The sequence below is a fragment of the Bombus vancouverensis genome, chromosome 16 (assembly GCF_051014615.1).
Source record: "Bombus vancouverensis nearcticus chromosome 16, iyBomVanc1_principal, whole genome shotgun sequence".
In the NCBI taxonomy this organism is placed as follows: Eukaryota; Metazoa; Arthropoda; class Insecta; order Hymenoptera; family Apidae; genus Bombus; species Bombus vancouverensis.
In genome coordinates, this window is record NC_134926.1 from 8,372,427 (window position 1) to 8,395,865 (window position 23,439).

General features: G+C 32.9%; 2 protein-coding genes and 1 long non-coding RNA gene across 6 annotated transcripts; 2 read left to right on the forward strand and 1 right to left on the reverse strand.

Moving 5' to 3' along the window:
• Positions 1–30: 30 nt before the first annotated feature.
• uri (unconventional prefoldin RPB5 interactor) lies at positions 31–2,769 on the forward strand. The gene is made up of 6 exons (XM_033342527.2): positions 31–563; positions 736–985; positions 1,068–1,214; positions 1,287–1,434; positions 1,509–2,010; positions 2,103–2,769. Exons 1-6 carry the CDS (start codon positions 501–503, stop codon positions 2,226–2,228), a joined length of 1,236 nt encoding a protein of 411 aa, XP_033198418.1. The 5' UTR covers positions 31–500; the 3' UTR covers positions 2,229–2,769.
• On the reverse strand, positions 1,549–8,261 carry LOC117161197 (uncharacterized). The gene is made up of 2 exons (XR_004464977.2): positions 8,126–8,261; positions 1,549–6,573 (listed from the first exon to the last, which is right to left on the reverse strand). It is a non-coding gene; the product is annotated as an uncharacterized LOC117161197 (long non-coding RNA).
• On the forward strand, positions 6,706–15,515 carry LOC117161192 (uncharacterized). Of its 4 annotated transcripts, none has more exons than XM_033342536.2 (4): positions 6,706–6,858; positions 10,685–10,861; positions 14,774–15,104; positions 15,249–15,515. In XM_033342536.2, exons 1-4 carry the CDS (start codon positions 6,838–6,840, stop codon positions 15,422–15,424), a joined length of 705 nt encoding a protein of 234 aa, XP_033198427.1. In that variant the 5' UTR covers positions 6,706–6,837; the 3' UTR covers positions 15,425–15,515. The 4 variants fall into 4 exon arrangements, with proteins under 4 accessions (XP_033198427.1, XP_033198429.1, XP_076481791.1 ...); XM_033342538.2 differs by lacking the exon at positions 6,706–6,858 and adding an exon at positions 8,208–8,328; XM_076625676.1 differs by lacking the exon at positions 6,706–6,858 and adding an exon at positions 8,590–8,710.
• The last annotated feature ends 7,924 nt before the right edge of the window (positions 15,516–23,439 follow it).

The window sequence follows — 23,439 nt, forward strand, 5'->3', positions numbered from 1 at the left end:
TTCTTACTTTTCTTTAAAAAAATAATGAAATTAAAATAAATTTAAGTTATGTTATACACTTAGATTATTACAAAAATTAATATTATGTAGTGTAATAACTTTTATACTATCGCTTATACGGTAACATCTTCCACAGTGTTGCAAAGATTTTTCAGATTGTGAATAGGATTTTCTAGGTTATGTTTGAAGAATTAAACAATTTAAAAGAGCATTTTCGATAAAAATTATGGCAATATAAACTGAGATTGAAATGTGATTATGTTAAATGATTTATATAACTGGACAGAATCTATGGATTTGTAGTAATCTATAGATTTAAAATTATTGCAAAATATTAGTACTGATATTAATATACTTGTCATTATGTTTTCGTATATGTAATATCAGAGTTGATAATACAAAAATGAATAGCATTATCTTTTGTTTACTGTCAGTAGAGATTTTTAATCATATTTCCTCGTCTTTGAGAAATATTGTTATTTAACCTTTTTAATTTAACGATGAATTTTGAGGACGATACGCAGAAAGTTCGACGTTTACTTTTGGACGAAGCTCTTGCAAAGGTAGATTCTTGAATAAAAATGAAGAAACAAAAGAATTCATTAAACAATTAACTCTTTATTTAACTTGTTCTATCACAAATCTAAAATTAATTATCTTGATAAAATATTTCATAATATAATTCTGCAAATTGCAAATTAATATGTATTTAAAAAATGTGTAATATTTTTTAAGGGAATCCAACAAAACGAGGAACAGTGCAAAATATGGACAACTTACAAGAAGGGTCATCAGAAAGTTGCAGAAACGTTGCAAACTTTCCAGAAGGATTTATATGTAAACTGTATGGTGCCAATTGGAAAACGAGCACTAATGAAAGGCAAATTGATTCACACAAATGAAATACTTGCCTGCTTGGGTGATGGATACTTCGCAAAGTATAGTGCTTCAGGCGCAGCTGCCCTTTGTGAAAGAAGAATACAAAGTATGATCAATATACTGTGAAATAGCAATAATCTATTAATAATTAGAATTTAATGAACGATAGTTGTAAAATTTTCTTCTAGAAGCTGAAGAAATGCTAAAGAACTTAAACAAAGAAAGAGATTTGTATGAAACTAGGATGATGATGATAGAAAACAATCTTTTTGAAGATTATGCTGGTGGAGAAATTGTGGAACATTGGAATGAAGATCAAATTACTGAATGGAAGAGTAATTATTCTCGTCTCTTCTTTATGAATAGATTTATATATGTATCTAAATATACTTTAATTCTTCTTACAGAAAAACACAGAGAAAGGGAAAGAGAGTATCATCAGAAATTAGCCAAACTTAGACAGGAAGACAGGAAAAAGATAGAGACGGAAGATGATTTATTTAATAGGCTTGATCAGCTTGAAATTGAAGAAGAATTAGCAGATGAATTAAATAGGTACATTTATAAACACTCTAATTTCTGAAATTCCTGAAATTTCGAATTTTCTTTAATGTTATTCTCATTAATAGATTAGGAGATAAAGCATATGAACTTTTTGGAGCAGAAGAATTGGAAGAAGGACAATGTTATTATGAATCTGAAAGTTCCTCTAATAGTGAGGAAGAAGAAAAAGAAGATGATTCTAAGGAAGATAACAAACAAGTTCCTGATTCTGACACATATGAACATAAAGTCAAAACTTGTAAAGTTAAGAAATTGGTTTCATTCGCAGAACCAGAAGATCTTTCAAGAAAAGAAAAAGAAAATTTGATGAAAGAAAAGGAGAAAGATTTTGAAGAAGATATTCTTCGGATAGAATTCACTCACTCTAAAAATAAATCGGTTACAAAATCGAATGGAGATTCGATAGAAACACCTGCAGATATTTATAGATTACTTTCTAAACCTAAATCTATCTTGAAAAGATCACCAAATGATTTGCCTCCTGAGCAGTCTGCTCCACTAGAATATAGCACAGAAGACGAGGGTGAAGAAGACGAGGACACTGTTAAACCTTCAGTTTATGAAACTGTAATTCATAAAAAATATATACAATCTTTTAATATACAAATCTGCTTTATAATAGTAATATGAAATGATGGAAATATTTTTATAATTTTTAGGTAGTGAAAGATATCAAAGAGAAGAACACGCTAGAAGTTACAAACGGAGCTTTAGAAAAGATGGAAAAGAGTACCAATACTAGGCCTGTTAGTAAATTCAAACGAGAGCGTCAACGAAGACAGTGACATATATAGAATTAAATAATTGTTTTGATATTTTTTTTCAATAACAATTTTTAAAATACTTTATTAATCCAAAGTTATTAATTTTTTATTAGGAATATATAATTATTCAAGAGCATATAATAGTTATTCAATCTGAGGAATATAAAAAGTGTAACTTGAGAATGGATTAATGAAGAAATTATTTTTCATTTTTAACCTTGAGATCTTGATCTATTGTAAATACTCATTTACGATAGGAAATTGCGACATTTTTGTTAGGATACCAATTATTGTGACGATACACTTGGAGAGGCAAATATATATTGTCAACTTTCTATAGTCCATATCTTATAGATAGGATATTGATAGGACCTAATTCAAATTTGGCGCTGTTTGCCTCTATTGTGGTTAGCTAATGATGAATTTCGTAACATAAGTACGTAGTTAGTAATGATCACGTTCTCTTGTTAGGTAAGATTACTTCTATAATTTCGCATAATCTTTCTAAACTTTAATAACCTTAAATAGTGAAAGTGCAGAATAAAACTTTACATGAAAAGGATTATATAATGTTGTGATTTGAACACTCCCTGAAAGAGAGGAATAGAAAACAATTTACATTTGCATTAATTAAATATTACAAGTGACTATATATGAAACAATTGATTTTTCATTGGGAACGGTCAATAAGATGTTAATACATTTGTAGGAATTTGAATGTAGGAATATAAAAAATGCGGAAATATGTACAAATTCGACAATGTAAAAGCTTAGAAATACAGAAATGAAAAATTTTAGAGCTTCCGTTCCACAATCCCACAATATCAAGATAAATTATATCACATAATTTCGTACTGGTAGATGGTATCCTAATTTGGCACGAATTAGAAGATTAATCTTGAGTCATAGTCGACTTGATATTGACATTATCTAGCATTGTTTTTTTCACGCTATTCACGTCCTTCATTATACGTTATTCGGGCCTCCGTAATTGCCACAACATATTGACATTCCTTGGAAGAAGAAGCTCGAGAACAATCTCGAGTACAAATTTCGTAAACATTACAAAAGATATCATACATCAGATACTATTACTAGTATAAACTTATAGTGGAAACTCTGATTATCTCAAAAAACTTTAAAAAATTTTTTGTAGTATATTCCTGACAAAAAAACATTAGAAAATTTTTATATTGCATTTTTAATTAATTCTTAGAATTGAAAAATCTCATATTAATTTTATCCTATATTATTCATATATTATTATTTTTAAAGTTAAATAGGATACACATGTGTGAATAAAAAAAAAAAATAGAATAAGTGAAAATTTTACAAAAAGTGAGGAGTTGTTACATTCGGCTTCTGAGAAGCTCGCGATTCCTTTCGATTCATCTTTACGTAAAACTGACTTGAAAGTGCTTAAGCACTTTTATATGCATCCTTGATTTACTTTCGATCTCGATGTCAGATCGAAGGGGTCGCGTGACGCCAACTATGATGAAATAATGGACTTTTTGTTAGGCGCCCACTGGGATGATGCCTTTTCTTCGTCCAGTTAATTCATTATTCACATCACGCTGTTTCACAACGAGATATGGTAACATCAAACCATATACATATAGAGGAGAGAAAGAGGAGATCGGTCAAATTGTGCTGAAGGATGCGTTGCGTAAAATTGAAATGAATTTAGAGCATCCTTTGAGCGCATAATGACCTTGTCTATCATGCTTCAGAGAGAAAAAGATTATCTAAATAGATCGTCTGCAGAATCCTTTTTAATCGTCTGGAGAAAGTAGGAAGATCCTATATCATTTGTATCATGTTTTATCTTCTTATTATCTACGTATAAATTCTACTATGATATCTGAAAAATTCTGAAAATGCAGAAATATGATTAACGTAAAAAGCTGAATCATAATTTGTATAATTTTACTAAATTAAAAACCTTAATCTTATTTAACAGGAAAAACATTGTAAATCTTTTATATTTCATTTTCATAAATAATTAATTTCCTATCATTCATTACATATATGCTACGAGGGATCATGATAAAAAAGATATATAATATCAAATAGTATAAGTTATTAACCATAAATTAGAATAAAATATAAATTATAATAATACCAGAAGGTAATGTTTCTTTTTATAGAATTTCTTAACAAAGATAATGCAAATTTGTACGTTACGTAATAAGGGTGGGACCAAATAATTTTTCAGTGAAACAATGAAGTGGCAACTTTTCGGTAACTAGAGCACGAATTACCCCGAAATCTTCTAAGAATTGTTAATTAAGCAAATAGTCCCTAGAGGGAGTATGTGTTTATCGCAACGCAATTGTTTCCGTTCACGTAACGGCGAACAATCAGGGAAAGGTTACGAAAGGAATCGAAAGTGAGAATTCGCACACTAAATAAACAATAAACCGGTCTTGATTAGGTTTATTTGACTCATTGATCCGAGAGATTAGATCGTAAGCTCATGATTACGCCTATTGTCCTAAACAAGATTAACGATTATTATTAATTTCGTTGCGTTTGCCTAACTTCAAAGAGGTCCTAGGACATGAAAAACTGTTCTCAGTTGTTTGACTGGTGAATGACTTAATTAATTACCACTTCTCGATGTTATTCTATAATTTAGAAGAAAATTGTCAATATTTATCTATTCATACTCATATGTCAAGTAAAATTTCACGCCTTAGAAATTATAAGTATAACTAGTAGAATGTAAAACTATTATGATTGTGGATTTATTACTTCGTTGGACCAACCATTTATAGAACTGCATTGTCCGACCCTTCAATTAGGTTAATAATGTGCACTCTCAGAGTATACCACCATGGGAGGCATCCCATAAATCACTCAAATTAGTACCATCATATTTATTACTAATAAATTATTAGATTTTCTTTCTGGTAACCTCGATAAACTGAAACAAGACTATAAATATTGCTTGAATGAACCAGATAAATAAAATGTCATCATTCACCGGTTGAGAAGAAGCAGGATTCAACGAAGATGAATTACGAAACGTGATTATTCACAGTAATGTAATAACATAGTCGCATAGGTGAAATGACCAGTTCGAAAGATAATTTTCACGCCATTCAAATACGGAGGATACTTTCTAAATAAGACCGCGTGCCGATCTTGTCCCATCCAGCGTTCGTTTGCGTTACACATTTGCGTTAAATACAAGCTCGTGCCATTCCTTGACACGCGTCGTTGCATGTATAATATTATTGACCAAGATTATGGACACTCGCGGAGATGCGTTGCGGTCTGTCAACGATGGAATAAATAAATCTCCCTCTGTACTCTGACGCAACTTCGATTGTCTTCACGGAGTAGCAAACACTCTATCAAAATATTTTTTTTTGGCCTGTCAGGTATATAAGATGGAGATATAAAGCATTTCATTAGTATTCATACATAGTTATTGATACTAATATTAATATTTAACAGTAATACTAATTTTAAAGTACAGTAGAGACTAGTTCTAATATTGGTAATCAATCTAATATCAAATTAAAAAAATGCAACAGGTGAAACGAGATTACGACCACATAAATGTTAACTATCAGTACATACTTTGCACATTCATTTATCTATTTATGCACTTCAGCTATTCATTTCTTCTATCTTTAAATTTTTCAAATATTGATAAGTATTGGATTTTTCTATAAACATAACTGAAGCTAAATTTTATTAATTCATGACTTGTAAATAACGCTCGAAAATAGGTGATCGTATTAGTATAGTACCGCTTATTATACTGACATTTGGTACCTCTTTTAAATATCAGTAATTACCTTAATTAGCTACTTTCATAACCAACTGATCATCAGCATCATATATTCCAATCTAATCCTCGACCATCAGTCACTCCTAATTTTTTCTCCTTCTAATTCATTTCATAAATCAACTCGATAGAAGAAACCGGTACAGATCAGATCAAGTTCGCGACGTCAACCTCGACCCCGACTTTTTCCTGATGCGTGCACATACTTCTTTAAAATTCCAGATGCTCGACACTACAATACCTTCAATTTACCAAAGATAGAATACGAATGAAATCATTTCACCGCTTCTCCTTGTATTAAAACAACATAACCTAAAATTGTGCGTCATTCCCTAGTATGGTATGAGGATATGGGAAGAAAATTTAGAGAAGTGTTACGCCACGAGATTAGGAGGATGGACAATGGTCCTGTGTCTTAATTAAGGCCCGATTGGCTAATTAGTCCTGATGTTAGATCCGCTGGAAGGCTGTGTCCCACGCGGTGAAGTAATCAGCTTTCTCCGCTCTGGAAGACGCGTTCCTCTCATACAGTAGCGCCGCCCCAAAATCGCACATGCCAGACACCTGAAACAATGGGAAATAAAGCGCGGGCTTTCCACACGGTTGGCGTTCCTATGTGAACTGGAGTACAAGGAGGGACCCCCAGTTTTATACACGGGGGAATATCCACGCGGATCATCCTCGTACTGGAGAAGGATCCGTGCCCGACAGGAAATGAATCTTTGTAGGCGTAGGCGAGCTCTCTATATAAGCCAGCTATAACGCAAAACGTCGCTATAATTCAGCATTCCGTACGGTGCTTCGGTTTTCTGAATATCTTCCGACAGTATGGATAGAGTGGTGCGACAGGTAATCAGGAAATTCACCGAGGAGTGGAATTTTTGTTGGTGCTGGTGCTATTCCGCTTCGCGAGTTCCGTCGTTGTTGACACGTGAGGAGTGATCTCAGGGACGCATTGGGTGGTCTTACAGACCTGTTGGTCGAGAATTTTGCTGATCAATGGATTTAGTAATAGTGGACGTTTTGGAAATTTTTGCTTTGAATGAGATATTGGCGATGAATAGTTGATCAAGGAAAGATAATTTTTGCTATAATTTGATCACTTCAATTTTTTTAAGTCTAAAATTTTTAAAACACAAGTTAAAAAATTTATATTTTACATTTTTTTTTAAGTTTCAGAATTCATAATTTTGTTTAATATCATTTTTTAATATTTAGTTGTTTTAATTGCAATTGACAATTTTTTTAGTTCGATTTAGTTTTTTAAGTTCAAACCAAAAATTGTTCAATTCTTAAATTTCCAAATTTTTAATTTTCTAAATTGCAAATATACGGATTTTGAGATATTTTATAACTTTGGCATATTGATAAGTGTTCCTATTAAGAAGACTGCAAGATAATTAATTAATAATGTACTCTTAGGCAATATTATTTAATCCACAAATTAGCAAATTGCATGTAAAATTAACGTTAAATGCTTGTGGCAGTATTCCATGGAAATCCTCAATCTTCTCAGTCTGTAATAATTCTCTTTAAGATAACCTAAATTACAATCCTTTGCTCTTTTTATCCATAATTACCTACTTTCACATGGTTCACCAATTTTCTTATTCTTAGCACTTGTGAATAGCATAAAATATTTAATTACTATTTCCTTTGATAAAATTATTAACACTTCCATAAACTAATTTCACTTACCGTCGGTTAGGTCCATTAATCTATCAAACGTCAAGGATGCGTTAACATATTTCATTTTTAAATCTTTTATATCTTCAATTTTCAAAATTTCAAATTTTCAGATCTTCAAATTTATTATTGTAAAAGAATATTGAATTCAAGTAGTTTTTACGCATTATTCCACAGTTTGTTCCTTAATGGTTTAATTACAACCTAACTTAAAACGCCATAACTTCCAAATGCCCACTTATACTTATATGAATGTACACTCCACTAACTTCATCAACCATCCCTCTTAAAAACTGAGTTTCTCTTAAATTCCAATGTAATCAATTTCAAGTTTTAAAACTAGTTTCTAGATCTAACGTATAAAAATTTAAAGAAAAAAGGAAGTTTCTTCATTTTCTAACCGCAAATATTGCAAGTGCAATTTACTAACCCCAAGTGGTTCGACCACCGTTGACGCTGCTTCAATGGAGTGGGAGAAAATGATCTGGGCGCCCAGTTGGGATGAATAGTTAGATCAACGTCATCTTACGCGATCAGTACTCCCCAGTGCGTGAAGTGTAGTGGTTGTCAGGCGCAGTTGGACGTTGTATGGCTCATTTTGTAGATACACAGTAGGCTGTTGCATTTCATTATGTAAGTGCACTTGGTCCCGTGTAATCATCTCCGTTAATGCGGCGCAGGCACGTACGCTTTACACGGGAATATAAATAACAACATATGCGTTTCGCAACCGGTTCTACGTGCAACTATTCTAACCTCGCGTTAAATGACATCACGCACATACACGCTTGACTGCAACTACAGCTTGTTACGAAAATCAGTGTCCCAGAGGGCGCTATAAAGATCTTAAACGTGAAGATTCAAGTTAAAATCCGAGATCCAATGTTGATACTTTTTTAGTATGATGTTGGTCGAGATATCGTGATCTTGTTGTGTATTTCTAATTTTGTAGTGACATAAAAATATAGATAAAGGAATTTTTGTTAATATATTAGAGTAGAGATACGTCCATCGTGTATGTAGGTTAATTTTCTTACAATTAATATCTAATAACTTCACGCGCATATAAGGCATATTATACACGACAGATAATCAGCTTTTATAATTAGCTATTTAGAAAGACTTTTCTCCTTTTTGTCTTTTACGTTATGTAGTAAACAATGGTACCCTTCGCCGTATAAATCATTGTCGATTTTCACTTCTTAACGATGTATTTTAGAAAAAAATTATAGAACATTGTGGAATGTTAATATGAGGTCATTATAATATAATGAATACACTAATAAACATAGTAATAACTGATTTTGAAAAATTAAGTCATTTTCCAAAAATTATTGTAATAGCATATACACATATATGCCGGATTGCTCAATCATTTGACTCATCAGAATAATAGCAGATAGAGAATTCCTTTGTTTGTAAGAAAATGAGATAAATATAACTAGAATAATCTTTCATATCCTGGGCAGTCAATTAAAGGTGAATTCCATCAAGTTTCTCGTACAATGGAATTGAAAATTCCATTTCCAATACTTCCGATTGTGTCATCTATAATAACCAGAACTGAAGAAAAATCCTTGAACGAATACATAATTATTGTAGAGAATTTCAAAAAATTATAAAGAGCATTAAACTTATGTTATGTAACAAACTTGAGCACAATTTGATTAATTTAAAATAATAATAAAAACAATTACAAGAATTTCACAATGTTAATGAATTATAAATATAATCAATGGTTTGAAAATTTGGAAATAATAGATAGTTTAAAGATGAACATTTTTACCCAATAAACATCTATCTAATTGTACCTTAAAGGGAAAGGGAAAATGTATACTTCGAACATCGCGCCTCAGAAAATTGTATAGCGGACTGCCTGATGTTAGGCGTTTAACTCTTTTATCGTTGAAGCTCCATTACTAGAAAAACAGAGCAAAATAGGACATATATTTATTGAACAAGAAGTGTCTCATTCATTATCCTCTATAATATGTTACTCAATTAACCTATAATTCTGAAAAAATTTTATTATTTATTAATTCTTTAATACCATATGTAACATCTCTTGGAATTTAAAAGATCATTTCACAGATATAATTAAGTCACTGTTGACTTATTCATGAACGAAAGTTATATTTCTTATTTCACATCCGGATGAATTTGTGCCCAATATTCTGTTATTATATTGTTCAGTACACAATACAGCGAGCGTGACTGGTGGTCTGCGTGAGTTTGAAAAATTTGTTTCCTTGTAAAAGGATACATATATAACAAGACGATTCTTTAACGAGAACTTGTTGTAGTCCAACGGAACACAGTCTAATTCTTTCGTTTTCATCTTTCTTCTTCCTTTCCCGCAATCGCGCTTAATCTGGCGCTGATTTTGAACGCGGCGCGACATGACGCAACGGTTCCCCCTCTTTTGCGCACTCGGAGGCTTTCTCACGACAGAAACGGGAGGAAAATGCTGGCTCACGACTCCAATTTCTCGCCTACGCAACGTGAGCTGCCTTGATCATCTCGCGCTTTCGACGCGACGCATCTGTTCTACGCCTGGGAATGTCTGATACCTTTCGAATTAATTATTCCTTCGCGCTACTCCTTTATTACGCTATTAACGCTATGCGTTGTGATTATCATGAGAGAATAGCAACTTGATAATATTATTGACAATATTATTATTAGTAATATTTTAATATTTAAGAATCAATAATTAGGCCAATGCCGTCTTATTGAGATTTGAGACACTGATAGGTTTTTAAGTTTTCAGATAGATTTCCGAAGGTTGCCTTAAAATACTCATCTACCTTTAGACTTTTGAAACGTACCATAAAACATAGTCACTGACAATGAGTACTCTTACTCACTAGTTACAGTAATCTTTAACGTACAATCCAGAAATATCAGTAGATCTCTGAAGTAATTCTTGAGATGTATCCTATAAATATTCCTCAGTGTCTGATGTGATTAACTAGTCCTTAATTTCCAGTTAACTCTCGCCCTCATGGTGAGCATAGGAATTGTGCAATGTGAACCACCATTGAATACCCAATACGGTGTCCCAGGGAATTATGCTGGAAGCAACAACAACCATGGAACGTCTGGTGGAAATGGTCTTGGCAATCATCATTACGACAATGGGAACGATAATGATTACGTCGATCAGGTAAGCTGCAACTGTGATCTAAAATAAATCAATCTACACCCCTTGTAAAATTCTACTAACCATAAATCATCAATCTGAATTCTGTCAAGATCGCAGAACGATGGTTAGATATACATAAGATGGTTGGTATAATTTATTTATTACTTGCCATTTAAGATCTCTTCTTTTGTGCATCTAACGATCACGATTGCTTAAACTTAATTACCTTCTTCTTGGGTTGGTTTCAGAACAAGGAACAATTCGCTGTTGCGATAGAAACTAAATTACGTTCTCTTTAACGATTGATGCTACCCTAAGGAAATTCATTTTGGCGTTAGAAACACTGTATTATTCTAAGAAATTGCTGTATCAAACAATAACCTATTTTTTAGAATATACCTTGATATTGAAAACAGTTTTGTTTGATATAATAACGTAATGATATAATTCAATATAACGAAAAATTACAAAAGTATAAGTATTATATTAAAAGTAAAAAATAACATTTCTGTTCAGTGTATTAATATTTCAATAACATAGTGGAGATTATGAAGAATAGAAAAAAAAATAAAAAAAATATAGAAAGAAAGTTGAAAAATGGGACCTGTTTTTAACAAGATATTACTTACCAGTTAAATAAAGAGATAACGCAAAGGAAATTGATCTTGAACGATTTAGTTCACTAAACCGCGTTACTCATTGATCCATTCATTCTGCATTTCCGCCATACTGTTTCATAGTAGAGGCAAGGGTTGCAATAGATGAATAGATCTGGGTTAACGCTGATTCTACAAGTAACATTGAACTTTGTCGAGCACTCAATGCACGATCTGCTTACGTAAATGTAGAATGGATCGACCGGACATCGATTTTGCACTTTAGTTTTCGCCAGATAGCATCTCTTCTCTTTCTCTTCGTTATCTTCTATCGTGATATCCTGAAAGTTCAAAATGATTACTTATTAGAATTTGTAAAATTGTTATTATTATTTTATAATACAAAATCTAATTGTTGAACATTTATAAAACTTATATGTATTGTAATTTCATCTTCAATTTATTTTTGTTTATCTATTAATCTCCTATGGTAATCGCCTATTTCAACTGTAACAAGAGAAGAATTATCGTAGAATCATTTAAAGGAGATCTCAGACCACTCGTTTCGTAGCGCTATTACGGGAATTTATGTTCTTCATAAGCACTTCAACTTCGTTGCGACAGAGAACAATAACCACTCCTCGAGTCGCTGCAACACCGATGAAATTACATTAACAGAAAATGGCTACGCTTATCCAACAAGTGTCCAACAGGATTTGAAGCCTTGGTACTTCAAATACATTAGCATGAATTTCAACTCAGAAATATCCCTAAAATTTTATTTTCCCTAGAAAAAGTTTTCAAGGTTTGATTATGATTTACTATATTTATTATGTATGTATTATACTATATTTGTATATAACGCGTCTTATAACGTGAGATTGATAGTCCAGGAGAGAAGAGATGATGTGTGCACGTAATGGGACAGGATAACATACTATGGTAGTTGGATCCTTCTAGACGACCATAAGATGAACAGCACGTGATTGTTGGAATCGTTGCTCTACGCACTCGATGGGTAAACGAGTTTATCATGTATGAAATCAGGAATGTTGGTTGGCATAACTTTCTGCGGGCTCTAATGGAGGATAAGCGTTGGCGAGTTAAAGAGAACGCAGAACAAATGCACCCGGATTGGTTGAAAATACTGAAACAAATCTTTCACCACGGAGATGATACGTCTGGGAGGATTTTGGATTAAATTGTATAAAGAGATACACAACAGGAGAATTTTCTGCAGTGAAGACATTATTTCGAGGAATTAAAAGAGAATTTTTTCTAAATACCGATGATTCAGAAAAAGATAATCTACGAAAAGAATATTTAAAATAAAGAAACGTTCCATAAGAAGTGAAAAGATATTTCATAAAAAAATATTCCACAGAGAGATGATGTATATCAAATAATAAATATTTCAACACAGAAACAATCTGATCTAACAAAGTATTTCATAAAATAACAAAAATAATAATTATATTCAGAAAGAATATCTTCAGCATCTACTTATAATAAAAATAATTTCAACGAAGAGGAAACAGAAAACTGTGCCCATGGCACTATTCCAGGTTCCGGAAATGGTACGTGGGCACCGGAATCCCGGTGTTCCACCATGAAATGTTATACATTCATCCTGTTATGTAGCATGACGTAAACTTGGTCTGACGTAACAATATTAATAGGGTGAACCGCGACCGTAGGCATCATCCGTGGCAAATCGTTACTGCCGATTAGCTAATCATCTTAAGAATCTAAACGATCCGGTTATGTGCATTTGCGCGGTTCTAGCCGCGGGGTCGAACGGCCTGGCGCGAGCCAGATTAAATCACAGTCGCCTTCCTCCTTTTGTTGTTTTTCTTCAGTCACTTCGTCTGCACCACTTCTCCTTAGATGAAAGTCCAGCCATTCGGTGTAACCACTTACATGGTGTAACTCGAGCATTTAGATCATCCTTTTTTTTTCTTATGCAAGTTAAATACAGTATTAAGCCAATTTGGTAGTGTTGTGTGAATAACTACGAACATTTTAACTTCTTCAATAACCATGAATGATAGCTTATACTGAGTCTGTGGTTAGAGAATTTAAATTAATTATTGGTGTAATGATAGGAGTAATAAAATGATAATAATAATCTAGAAAAGTTACTGGGAAAATAATACATAATAATATAGAGAAATATCATAATAAGAATAACAGTCTAAGAAATTCTGAAATTATAATAATCTTCTATATGTGTATTTACAGTGAACAAAAGAGGTTTCAAAGAAATATTACATTGGCAATAATAATAAACATAATTGTTACATAATGGAAATATATCAATTTGAGAAAGTATTTAGACAATTAGGTATCAGCATCTCAAGGATTAGTATAATAATAGTAATTCAGAGAGATGATACAATTGACAAATCATAATAAGTTACTATACCAGTTAAAGTGTAACACTTTCTAATGTCTTCTTCACATGTTGCATTCACTTAGAAGAATCTATTGTTCCACATCAATCACAAAAATTATCTAGAAAATCAAAAGGAAAGTGATGATGAAACTGGTTAAAATTATTATATAAGCAAAAGTTATTGGAATTATTTATCATCTAAATAGAAAAATAAGATTATATAAAAAGAATATAATAAACAGTTCCAACCACTCTAATGGCATCTTCATGTTATCAAGCAACATAGGGAAGACAATAGTCTAATAATGAAATCATTGAATTAGGTTAGGAAAACATTCAAAGCGGTGATCTGAGAAGCCACTTTAATAGAAAGTCCGACAACAGAATCCGTGATCGGCACCTAACATGCAAATAAGACTCGTGCGTGCACAATAGAGATTATAGAGTATAACGTCTCCATTGTTTATGCGTTACTGTTATTATTGAGATATCATTAATCAAAAGTTGACCTAGAATTAAATTACTAATTAAAAATAAGATACAGAATTTTCAACATCAGATTTCATTCTACTACTTACATGTTTATAAAAAGATAACTCCCCTAAATCTCGAATTTTTATGTATATAGAATGTTTTAAAAGGAAAGGTAAATCGAGATGAAAGAATAACGATGATAGAGAGTTAGGTTTGTTTCCTAGCAATAAAGTTTCAAAGATACGAATTTTGGCATCTATGGACAGCAATACACTTTGTCCTAATATTTTCATAGTTTTCTTACTTAAAATATTAGTCTCTCCTTCATTGACCTATAATTATGAAATGTTCTGTAAAATTATATGCCATTGGTATCATCAACGGTATCAAAGACGAGATATTTGAGAATAATTCTATTTCATTTTTACTATTAGTATCATGTTAAGAAGAATATAAACATCGTTTCAGCCAATGTCCTACGAATTCGGATATGCAGTGAAAGATCAAGCAACCGGAAATGATTTTGGCAGACGCGAGAGCAGTGATGGGGAAACTGTAAGAGGAGAATACAGAGTTCAGTTACCAGATGGCAGGACACAAATTGTGACTTACACTGCCGATTGGAGGACAGGTTTCCATGCAGATGTAAGATACGAGGGTACACCAACCTATCCCGATCAGTACAACACTCAGAACAATGGTTATAATAACAATAACAATAATAATAACCAGGGTGGTGGCCAAGGTTTTGGCTTCCATGGTAATAATGGAGGTGGAGGATACAACGCAGGCAATTTAGGTAATTTATGATTCCCCAGGTATACAGCTGTTAATAATTAGAGGGTTATTTACCCAACTGAGTTGGGTAGTTCATAATATTATTTAAGAATCATATAATTTGGAGGAGTTAATTAAAACTAATTGTTACATTTTGTGGTTGAAGGTAATAATGGAGGCTACAATTACCAAGCACCAAGTGGAAGCTTCAACAATGGTAACAATTATCCCTATCGATTTGGCTCCAACTCGTTGGACAACAGTTATAACAACTTTGGAGCTCGCAATAACTATAATACGCGGACGCCATCGACGACGTACGGGCCAGCCTTTAAGAAATGACTTTAGTACAATTCCTATTGTTAGCATAGGATAAGAAGCGTCCGTCCTGTAAGATTAGCGATTTTGTAATAAAAACTATTTTATCTTTTTATATTTGTGTTTCCCAAATTTTCTAATACAATCCCTTATCATTATAAAAGGTACGAGAAAACTAAAAAAAGAATCTGATAATAATAATAACAATAATCAGGGCTACTTAAGAAGTGTTTTAAAGGATATTCAGACATAATAAAAATATTGAAATACGTAAAAAATAAGCAACACGGTATGAAAAATATTATAATAGCAAAAATAATTGAAATAACGAAAGCATTAAAAATATTACAGAACATTTGAGAAATGAATGCCCGTACAATGAAAGGTACGTAACATAAATTAGCAGTCTCAGAATCAGATGCGATCAATATAGGAAATCCAAATAACTGCTGTCTATCCAAGAGCTTCGTTGATTATATAAATAATATTACTTTACCGTAACTGATTGTATAATTACTGATTTTCTCACAGTTGGTGAAATCGCACATTAATCGAGTTGGCGTCATGCTGATGTATCGAGTAGGTAAGAAGAACGAAACCTGATTGAAAAATGTTTCATTCCTCGCAGAAAAAAATAATCTGGATACGTTTTGAGAAGCATCCGTAATGGATCGAGTTTCGATCGATGTTATTTCATATTATGTCACCAGGAAGCCTGAACATGGCACGCGCTTGAGAGGACGCTTTCTCTGATATTGTAACATCTAAATTGCGTCCCAGATGAGATTCCACGACGTGTCAAAATAGTCAAGTACACTGAACTGACTGACATCACTATTCATCCTAACTTTTAAACTGTAGACATTATACTTAGTCCTCAAAAAAAAGTAAATTCTTTTAGAAAAGAGTTTTAGTTTTTATTTATTTATTTATTTTTTGTACGATTATTACGTATCTGCAGATAAATACTCGCGTAGGCGTAATGACAATTCCCCTATCGTTTGCGAGATTCATTTTAATGATAGTCGATTAATCATTAGACGCTGCGTAAAATCAGTTCGTTTCATACGAAACACTGATATATGATAAATGAGCGCATAACGTCGAGTTCCTTTTTGAGCATCCACGACATTAACGGATTGGATTAATATACATCGTGTATTCTTAAGTTTTCAATAGAAATAAACATTCTTTGGATTTTGCATTTTATTATGGTCTAGAACCATAAAAATATATCGCTACAGTATGATCTAGCTATTATTAGCTCTAAAACTTATTTGGAAGTCCTAAATCGATGATTAAGGACGTATTAGTAACTAACCCATTTGAAATACCATGCATACCTACATATGTCTTAATACGTCTATATTATGTATATTAAAATTGACGTGAGCCAATAATTCACCGTATAAAAATAAAATAATAAAAACGATGTACCTAATATATAATATATAATAATTACAATTACTATTATTTTAAAACAAAAATGTAAAGACTTCAATATGTGGGTTAAAGTAATTACTTAACTCAACCACAAAATCTTTTATTTTCCTATTTTTAAAGTCAATAATGATTAAACTTTCAACTAATCTCTCGCATTGAAGACGCAGAACTGAGCCCCATAGAAACAGGAAGGACAAACACGAGCAGTTTTGTCCTTCCACCGGTGACAGGGGATGTGTGACTGAAAGCAAAGGTGAAGGTGAGCGAAGCGGGGAACAAAAAGGCTCTTTGATTGTAGCGTGTGTTAGAACGAACTTACGAAAACAACGTGACGTAATCGGATAGGATGCGTCTGATTCGCGGTCTAAGATTGGCCGACGTGAAAGATGAGTTGCTGGTTTAATCGGTGCTACAACAGTTTTGAAAGTGCTTTCTGCGAGCCCCAACGCTCCATTTAAAGTTAATTTCCTTGACTTCGTTTAAAACTGTCGGAGAACGGTCAGTGAGAAGAGACGCGTTACGTTGGTACTTCTACGATGCAATAAATATGCTGGATTGACGATCAGATGTTAGCTCTGTTGGATCTGATAGTGACCTGCAAGAATAACAATTGTCAGTTGATTTTGGATTAGGAAAAGTAGATGTTTTAGTTTAATTTTTGACATGTCTTTTGTAATCTACACAAGATGATGACTTAGATTTATAGCTGTTACTAATTATGTATACTGTTCTTCACAATAGTTCAATATGGAAATAGATATTATGGGGAAAGAGCATATGATTTATGTTTATGAATCTTCTTACAATTTTTGGACAATAATTATGGTTCTCCTTAATTGTCGTGTATTATTCTTATAAATAGTTTGATACAGAAGTGGGTAATATGTAGACACATTTATTAGGAGGGAAGGATTTAAGTTTAAGTTTCTTGGTACTATGTAGATAAATCTTGAAAAATTAGGGAGAAGAAGCAATAACTATGTAAGAAAAAGTAACTATATCTAAAATGTATAGTTCTTGTTATTTGTTTCATAGGTCTCTAGCCAATAGCATATGAAAGGAAATATAACAAATCTAGAAATATGATACTAATTCTTATGGACTAACTGACTTTAGTCAGTAACCTGTTAAAGATTCAAGGACTATATGAAAAGAAACATCAAAAGCCTGTAATTATGACTCTTTCTGGTTTTTGTTTTAGCCAAGAACCTGTCAGTCTAATTACCATAGAAAAACAGAATGTTTGTTAATGGCTTAAACTTGTGGTTGTTTCGCTTCTCAAGTCAAACTTTTCTTAACAATTCGTTAAAAAAGTTACCACATGAAAAAGAGAACCGAATAAAAAAATTCCTTAACAAATTTAATTCACAATTCAAAAATAAATAAATTAATAAAATTTCAATTTATAAGAAAGGATTTATAAAAGTCCTTTAATTAGCGCAACTCATATTTCATCAGTAAATAGATGAATAAAATTTCAATTTACAAGATATACAAGTGACAAATGACAAAAAATGTAATGTGAGAGAAGTCGAAGGAGGCTCAGTAACAATCAATGGTATCCGGATACGTCTTATTCATACATGGTTTGTTGCGAGGGTGAATACGGATGGGATAAAGTTGCGAAAAAGGTTTCGTAGAACGATGGCGTAATCGGTAATGCGTTCGACTAAAGAGTACGTATGTACATCTCGCCGGTGCTTCGACATGAAAGACGTTAGCCGTTGCAAAGGAACGTGGATAATGATTGGAATATGCTTCTAATGCTCTGGATTCACCGTGAAAAAAACCACGGCCGAAACGAGGATGAAGCCTCGAAAACATTCATCACTTCTGAACACCTCAGAGATTCTTCACTGTCTCAGATTTTGTCCTTAGACATTTCTATTCTGTGTTGTTATCCTTTACAATTTACAATATGATACCTAGGAATTTTTTTGTTGGTCGAAGACTTTGGTAATTTTGAAATATCCTGTAGCATAATGGATGGGTATTAGCATATATCTTTCATATTTTCAATCAATAATAAACTATCTGTAGGAAGACCTACGAACAACTTTGAACATCAGAGATGAAAATCACAAAATTTGAAAGTAAAACGTTGTGTCGATCTGATGTTGATACTTATTAGGATAAATTAGAAAAAAAGACTCTAATTCCAGCAGCTTCAATCCCATTGAGAGAATCCGGGAGCAACCCTCAGGATGTATAACCTGTAAGTTGCATCAGTAGTTAACCACCAGAAGACAAAGCTGTCGATTATAGGGTTTTCCGTGAGCGAGGTTAGAACACCGATCGAGAGAAAGAGGAGAGACGTGCATTCTGCATACATGCATGCATATGCAGACTCCACACGTCTTCCGCATCGCAACGATTACACAATTACCGTTTATCCCCGATTACGGAGTAGACGGTGCATCAAAACGTTCACTCCGTGATTCCGTGGCAAACATTAGAAAGAGAAAGACAGAATCTGGGCGCTCTTATGGGACACGAGCTTCCATGCAGGCCAGCCTCTACCCCGAACTCATTTTCACTGTGTCAGCTATAATTAGCTATAATTATGTCGGGACTAATCAAGTGTCCCGTCACAGACTGGCCTGTATCGGCTATTCAAGATAACGCAACACTATACTGAAATTACGAAATCAGATTAGGAAACGAATTAGCGGCTGTAAATATGCCAAAGGCGAATCATTATAGCAAATTGGTATAGTCTAACCACGTGTGTACTATAGAGACTACTATGAGTTGTTTTGCGAAACTATTGATCCTGTAGGTCATTTAGTGTGATCCCTTTATCTTCGTAATAGGAACTCAAGAGATTTTTCGATTTGCTGGTTGATCCTTTCAAGGTTGAATAACTTAGTGAGATTATAAATAGAGTAAAGGTGTCCTGAGTGATTGGGTATGGCTACTGGATGCTTTTTTGGGACAAGTTTATGACAGATCCATTCAATATTCATTCCTCGATGTTTTGTACTATTCATCGTCGTGTGGTTGTAATTCTGTAAATACAATAAAGCCCCTATGTAGTAGTTGAAGGAATATATTCATAACAGCTGATTACAGGTTCAACAAATCAGCTACTTCATGAATAAAAGAGTTATTAATTCTGCATTGAGAGCCTTATATATATCTTTGTATCGACTTTGCGCTTTTTATTGTATCTGAGTGATTTTTGTGTGTTTTCTTTATCATTTTTATTCCATTAATCATCTGGAAACACAGACAAATTAGTCTTCTCTCTGCTCTCTCATTCCAGTTTTGAAGTAAGTTAAATATCTTCCTAAAAAAGTGAATAATTTGATGATTGTGACTAATATAGTTGAAAATTCTTTTTGCTACAAGTTTAAATAGAGACTGGTTATTATTATAGCAGCCAAACGTATTTCTTTCTGCACTGACCTTATAGTTTTTAGCTCTGTAGTAATTATAGTCACACATGTAATTAGGAATCTCGAAGGATATAATTTTTGTATTTGAATCATTGATTAAAAATTGATATTTTACTCAAATAGCTGGAAGGAGGAATTAATGGTGAATTTATAAGGGGTTGCGGGGAAAGTGATTCCCGCGTGCTCGAGCATGTTGTAAGAATCGCCTACGTTTGGCGATTTAAGTAACTGCCGGCAATCCTGAGCGAGTAATACGTTTTACGAAACGAATATAATAGTAGTGTTGGATGACGATCATGTCATTCGGCTCGTATGATTATTTGCCATACTATTTGGCCTCATTATTGCGATTTAACTGTTATACATGGCTTCATATGTACGTTCCATTCTATCTCATTTTTTCGAATAGTCAAAATTTCACAAGAACCTACAGATTAGATATGTAATTGAAATTATTGTAAAAAATATTAAATTATTTTATTTGAAAATTCTAGACGATTTGGAAAGTATTTGTAATCTAAATTTACAAGATTAATAATTACAATTTTTGTTGAAGTGATTACCACTCCTAAGAAAACTCTACATCTGGTCTTTTTAGTTTTCTCAAGCACTGAAGCCAGCGACAGCGCGTAGACAAAAGACTGCGACGAAGTCAGACCATAAACAGTAGACAGGCGACGTTGGCTTCGGGGTTTTCAGTTATTGGGTAACACAGCTAGCGTGCGGATCTGGACCAGCTTAAATTGTATTCTTACTTATAATTACACTTCTATTTAAATATATTTTCTGCCTTACAATTTATCCACGTGTTTTCTCTGTTTACACATCGAATAACCTCAACAATTTTAATCTTTTAAACTTCAAATTTCAGATCTTCTAATTTTGAACTTCCAAACTTTAATTTTTTAAATTATCCGCTTTAATAATAATTGTTAAAAACATTATTATAATTTGAGATAAAATTTAGTTGCAGAAGTACTTCTAATATCTCATGGATACAATACCTCGTAATTTCATTGAAAAGAACATGCTAATAAGCGGAGACGATGTCTGATGAGGAACAAATCATAGAAATAGATGTGAAGATCGCTTTATTGAGGGAGTAAACGCGTCAATTGGAGATGAGTTAATGTTTTCCGCGAAGTGAATGCGTGAAATCGTTTAGAAACTGTTCCATATGATTAGGTTAGGTGGCATCAGTCAAGTTTCTGAATAGAGAAATAGCTCCAGATAGTTACCCCATATTCGCCACGAGTCTTCTGCTAGATCTGACAATCAGTCTTGACACCATGAAAAAATTCGACCTGATCATTTTCGTAATCTGATTGTTGTTTATGATGGCTTCTACCAGTTAATGAACTTCTTATTAAGACGAATATAAATACAACAGAGAGAAATACCAACAATTATAACTTCTATAGTCGTTATATCAGTGGTTAGAATAATTGTACGCGTCCTAGGGATACCAATTTGGCTTGCATGTGTAACTAAGATGCTATTCAAGTGAATTAACGCCAACGTTAACCATAAATTACCACTTTCTATGGATCGAGATCATACCATTGGGTTTCTTTCACTCGGACCACGTAACCTCCTAGCATGTTCAACGACGGTATTTCCTCAGTGAAGGTTTCTGCCATTGTGTGAATCGAGGGTCCTATAGTATAGATTTGGTAACTTGCTACAAATTTACGCGTTCTCTTGGAATTGCTCTTCTATAATACAGAACGCAGTCATTGCAATTAATATTTTAATGACTTTTATTGTTACCTATGATCCTAAAATTACGAACAATCATATATTAATATTTAAGCAATAATTTATAAAACTTGAGATTATATGTATATTTATATATATTTCAGCAATATATATATGTATATACTTATATATAACATATATCTTTAGAATGGTTTAAAAAAGTGATCAATAACAAATAGGTACTACCTAAACATATCACTACCAGAACAATTCATAGCTGAGATGAAATTGTTAGTTGTGTATTCAAACGATTCAATCGACGAATATTATTTCCATTTAACCAATTCTGTATCGATAACAGATGTACTTTAATACTGACGCCTGTAAGATGGCATTCATCGTTGCGACCACCAATTCGCGTAAGTACTTTACATTATCGAATACTTCCACAAAATGATTTCGGAATACTTTGTTCAGTCAAAATTGCTGCATTTGAATTGAAAATTTCATGCCAGATCCACGGCGTCGTTCTAAAGTTCACAGGTAGATCGATCAGAGATATTAAATAGGGACAGCAAGTTTCCTATTCCATACTATTGGATTTATGACAGCGCGAAATTATAGGATCATACCTGCGGCGGATCAACAACGGCACGACCGATTCGATATCGATACACAACAACAACAACGTTGTATACATCGACTCGGGGAACTTTAATTGAATCATTAAACCTCCAGGCAGCTGAAAGTGGAAAAGAAACGACACCAGAAGAAAAGGTGCAATTAAGAAAATATTCAGCCTCGACTACCAGGATGATCCTTAAAAATACTCACGCGTAGATCGTAATCCTCCTGGTGAAAGATTTCTCATTCTGTTAATAACGATATAACAGCGTACAATCGTGGAATTCATTAGTACCAGCGAACACGCAATTACATGTACTATTCAGGGGCAAATCCGATTAACTGGACGTTGACAATTTTCTGTCTGAATACCGTTATGGTAGCTTTCTTGGAAATCTTAATATGTTACATAAGCAACTAAAGTTATATTACGTATATCTTTTTGGTGACCACTTTATTCAAATTCTTCCATAATAAGGAAAATAAATTAGATAATTGGTCTACCGAAGAAATATATCGTATTACTTCATACTTGTATTAATTCCTAATGTTAGATTATGTGTATTGGTGTTGATTGAAAGTGATGTTTAGTGGACAGGCTGGCATAGCAAAAAATTGCAAAACCTTACGTAGGAGCAGTCTTTGACTGGAACAGTTAACAGCGATGTGCTTCTATTGCCAAATATTGAAACAGGGTCACATTCTATCTGAGTGAAAGTACAGGAGAACTTGTCAATCACTGTACATATCTAGAAAACTTTTGATCTTCCATATTTTCATCTGATTGATTTCATAAACGATTGTTAAATAGGAAAAATGGGAAAATATCTAGTTAAAAATATTTCATAGAAGTTCGTGAAATTAATTTTCGATTTT